This window comes from Anneissia japonica, unplaced genomic scaffold, assembly GCF_011630105.1.
Source record: "Anneissia japonica isolate Jap-2015-1 unplaced genomic scaffold, ASM1163010v1 scaffold287994_len634616_cov204, whole genome shotgun sequence".
Classification (NCBI taxonomy): Eukaryota; Metazoa; Echinodermata; class Crinoidea; order Comatulida; family Comatulidae; genus Anneissia; species Anneissia japonica.
In genome coordinates, this window is record NW_022707798.1 from 8,529 (window position 1) to 13,399 (window position 4,871).

The window sequence follows — 4,871 nt, forward strand, 5'->3', positions numbered from 1 at the left end:
ATATATATATATATATACACAATAAGAATTCAGACATTATATAACATATATAAAAGTACATACATATTAATAAGGGTGTATTTATGTATAACATACATAAATACATCCTTATTTTCATCCTATCTGGTTTAAAGACGTGCACTTTTCGTCGGCATTGTGCTACAAATTCATCCGAGGATCATCAAGACAGCAATCGGCTTATAACGCTCAAATTGAATGCAAACAACAAGGAGGAAACATTGCAGTAAGAAGAAATGACCAGCAGTACGAGCAGTTGGTAGAGAGTGTTCTTCACACATTGCCTGTATATGAAGAAAGTTATTTCAACGTACACCTAGGGGAAATAAACGTAGGGACGTGTGCTAAAGTTTCAATAGAAGACGGGATACTAAACTTTTTTAATTCTGAAAAACTTGAAAAGAGCGACTGTAACAAAAATCAGTCTATTAACTCTCTTATGTGCGAGGCTACTACAGGTACGTGTCAAATAGTTAACAAAATACGATATGCATTAAATTGTTTTTGTTTAAATAATAAAACCGTACAAATCAACAGTAATTAAATAGGTACACTCCCTTTCACTGTGATTTACTATGTAAAGGGGAAATAAGACAGTACAAAGATAACAGGTAGAGCCTATAGGTACTGTAACTTAGATAACATCCTTATTTTAATATATACAAATATTTCTATACAGACAAATAAAATGATAAAATCACAGCCACGGGCGCCGCAGATCATGGGAACGGGGGGACACCTTCCCCGATATATTTTTAAGGTTGGTTGGTTATCCCCCACTCCCTACTTTTCGGTGGCAATGTGCTTTCATAAAGATGCCTGGAAATGAACTGCATAAAATACAGACCCAGCTGGTTTGAACGAAAGAGCCCTGTACAGCCAGTGTACATCTTCTTATAACAACGTACCGGTATCTCTCCCCACAAATATAAAAAATGACCTATACATTGAGTGCTCGTGCCTTTATAATAATCTTAGAAGATGAGAAAAAAAAAAAAAACGTGTAAAGATAAGATTTGTTTTTCGGCACATGAAGTAGGTAAAGTAAAGTAAATACATCAAAGACAATTAGGTGTAAATTTTATTTTCTATGGTGCATCACAGGGATTAAATAGATCTTTATAATTGATTGATTGATATAATATATATTTATGTATATATAAAATGAAAATACTGTATACCGTATTGCTTACAAATGCTAATATTTGATAATTTTAAGACCTAAATTGGTTTAACACAGGAGATATATGATTTCCCATCATATCTTTCTCAACATACTTCTGAGCATCTGCAGAACTTGCCTAAAGACCCCAATGATCGCAGTCAATTAAGATCAGCCAGTTTCTTATCATTCTTTGTATGTGTTTGACGTCATAATTTTACTATATACTCGAATGTGACTAGACTCCCAGAGATGTATAAGGCACGCCCTCTTCTGTGCATTACTTTTTTAAGTTTGCTGGATCTCGAATGGCGTAGGCTACTTTTATGTATAATGTTATTTTAAAGGCATATGTTATATGAAAAAAGTGTATCTAATGGTGTTCGAACCTTCAACCTCTCGCTATCAACCATCATACCATTAGATCACAGAGACGGTATAGGCACAGACCCAAATGGCACTTTCACTCATATGCTTTCGCTTATCAATAGTCATCCAAAAAAGCTTATGCCGCAGCTTGGTTCAGCTGCAGCCTATAAGCTTTTTTTTTTATATATATTTTTTAATGCTTATATTTTTTTTCTCCTCCATCATATTATTCTATTATGCTAGATTTAATCGATACATTACGTCCTACACCAAAAATGAATTTATTGCCAACTACAAGTAAAACAACTGCAGACAGCATTACAACCTTTTATGTTGAACCAATGGAAGAAGATCAAGTAAAGACACCACGCCTATATATTCTAATACCACTTCTCATCTTAGTGTTTCTAATTGCCGTGTCAAGTTTGTTCATCTGTTGTCAAAGAGGAATGCGGAAAAGGTTATTAAACATTTACTTAACCTATGTAAAAAGGGGACAGAAGCATAGCAGTATTATTATTGCATAAATATCCGTATGATGATCTTTAAGATTCTACAGTATAGAACCTCTATTACGGGGACTCTTTCGGGACCAACAAATTCTGAATAAAATAAAAATTTAGCTTGCATATGCCAGTATGCAACCAAATATGGCCGCAATGATGTCAATCGGCCGGTCCGGCAGGCAAGGAGTTAAGTAATATCCGCTATACAAAGTCTAGCCTTTTCAAATCACTCTCTCCTTTTAATTTCCATTGTGTGGTTTTAATTTCTACCTAAATGGTATTTAAATAGAAGATTGACTCCGTTTTATTATTATTATTATTATTATTATTATTATTATTATTATTATTATTATTATTATTATTATTTATTTATTATTATTATTATTATTATTATTATTATTATTATTATTATTATTATTATTATTATTATTATTATTTATCTATTTATTTTAGACGTTGCAGTCGTCACAACGAACAGCTAGCCTTATCAGGAGTCTCGGATGAAAATATCAAAAGAAGTTAGTTTAATTAAATTATCCTCATTCGTTTTATGTTTTAATAACCGCCGTTGTTGTCTTTAATTGTTGACAGGAGATTATAAATAAAAATCTATAGGCCTTAATGAACATTCTGTAACATGGATGCAGTCCTACTTAAAGCCGGGCACTGACTGGGTCGTACGGCAGCCGTTACGACCGTCGCATGCGAATCCAACTCTGCTCCCTGTGAGCGCTAGACGACACGACGCCGTCTGCTGATTGTCGGTGTTGTCTAAACGACGGATCGTCATTAAAAGCGATCAGTTGCACGCCCGTCGTGTCGCGTTGCGTTCGTAATAGAATCGCGTCGGCCGACGACTGTTCGGCGCAGTGCGTGCGCGGCTAAGAGGCAGGTTACAGTCAGCTGACATAAAAGGGTCCCAATCATCTATGTTGGAAACCAGATGTGTAGTGCCTCAGAGTTCCATTCTCGGGCCACTCCTATTCTTAATTTATGTCAGCGATGGAATCTGCCTTAGCAACTCTCACATTATCGCGACCTAGCACTGCGATGAGAACGACTACGATTAGACTGACGACCAGTACCGACCACAATAAATTAAACTCTGCGACATGCACGACCTCTGCCTTTTTCACGAGCAAGTTGCTATTACCCTATCCCACATTCACGATTTTTGCTACGACAGAGCACGATTTTTCAATTTTGAAATCGTAGCCGTGAAAAAGATCTTTGTCTACCGCAGCGGCATCGTGTGAGTGGCGTAACGTTGTCGTCGTTTGTCGTGACTGTGTCTTGTCCATTCGTACTACCAACAACACCTACGACAAGCCAAGACGTCGCTGCGGTGCTGAGACGATTAGATACGATATGCCACCAGGATACCATCAAGACTCTGGTTTATATCACGTGGCTCTGTGTCAGAAAAGTTTTTCAACACACTGAACAATTCCATGCTCACTTGGAGGAAGTTTCTGAAGCCTCTTTGGTCTTCTTTATTTAACTCTACTAGTAAGTGTTCATACTGACTAAAATATGGACGACGTAAGAGCCATGGCTGTACCCAGACACTTCGTTTAGGCCTATGCATTCGACGTGACCGACGCTTACTCTTGATTATCAAAACTGTAGCAGCCAACAAATTTTCTTCTGCTTCTATAGCAGCAGCTTGCAAATATTGATGGTGTTTGAACAGTGCGCTTTTTTGTCATCATGTGATGTTGTTCTTGTGATGTGCGTCTTGTTAAATCGTGCTAACGTCGTGCTTGCGTCTTTGAAAAGTCGTAGTGACGTCGAATTAAAATTTTGATAATTTGTAGTACGTCGTCATTCTATCGATGTAATTCGTAAAAATGTCGTCGCATTATCGCATTAGTGCCGTAATACATCTTGACGGCGTCCTAGTAGCATCTTGATGAAACGTAAAATTTGAACTTTTTGAGTACGAATCACTACGATAGAGCGCGATTTTAAAATATTTGTGGGAATGTGGGAAAGGGGCATTAGCCACGACGGTGTCTGTCGTGTACCGATCGCAGTGTAGGTCTTGATAGTGTGAGAGTAGCTTTTTAGACTAAATTAATTATATATGCTGATGATGCAGCACTTATGGTATAGACCTACCTAAGGGGTTAATCGAATCTAAATTATGGAATGAATTCCAGTCACTAAATCAATGCATGGTTATTGATAATAAGTTTAAATTTGGGTAAGACTGAATCAATCCTCATTGGTACAAGACATATGTGTAAAAAACAATCCAAAATTATGGACATTACCTGTAATGATAAGTCTATTGAAGCAAAATCATCCATTAAATACCTGGGTCTTGAGCTTGATCAACATTTATCTGACAGAGACATTGCCGAGACGATAGTCATCCGAAAAGTGCACTGCTCTAGTTATAATATAGAAATATAAAATGTGTCACTCCATATGCCCCTAAATTCATCGGTTCTTTCTTCTGTGACTCAAGCACTATGATTATGGATGTTTGCATTTGGTATTCTGGCCTTGATAATGCAGCCAAAAATAAACTTCAGACATCCGAAAAAATTATTAGATGTATATTAGGTATCGGATCTCGTGCAAATGTTGGTTATAATGGATTTCTAAGTTAAATTGGTTGCCAATTGATCTCAGGTTAAGGAACGAACAGTTTATAATATTTACAAAATGATTAACTATATTTTTAATTTAAATTCAGGTATCACTATGGCTAACCAAACATATAATTACAATACAGATTTGCTACCGACAGAATTTCATTATGTTCCTAAGTCCTGTCGACAACCGCTTCACACATTCATTGAAAGCCC

The 4,871-nt window shown here is 36.5% G+C and overlaps 1 protein-coding gene and 1 long non-coding RNA gene across 2 annotated transcripts in view; both read left to right on the plus strand.

Annotated features, from left to right (window-relative positions):
• LOC117106417 overlaps nucleotides 1-264 on the plus strand; it is a 2,973-nt gene extending 2,709 nt beyond the window's left edge. Inside the window, exon 3 of the long non-coding RNA XR_004445062.1 lies at nucleotides 135-264. This is a non-coding gene — a long non-coding RNA (uncharacterized LOC117106417). The remainder of the gene's footprint in view (nucleotides 1-134) is intronic.
• Nucleotides 265-388: 124 nt separating this feature from the next.
• LOC117106410 overlaps nucleotides 389-4,871 on the plus strand; it is a 5,714-nt gene continuing 1,231 nt past the window's right edge. Inside the window, exons 1-3 of the mRNA XM_033247772.1 lie at nucleotides 389-476; nucleotides 1,793-2,009; nucleotides 2,509-2,573. Coding sequence (XP_033103663.1) covers nucleotides 458-476; nucleotides 1,793-2,009; nucleotides 2,509-2,573 — 301 coding nt within the window. The 5' untranslated portion in view covers nucleotides 389-457. The remainder of the gene's footprint in view (nucleotides 477-1,792; nucleotides 2,010-2,508; nucleotides 2,574-4,871) is intronic.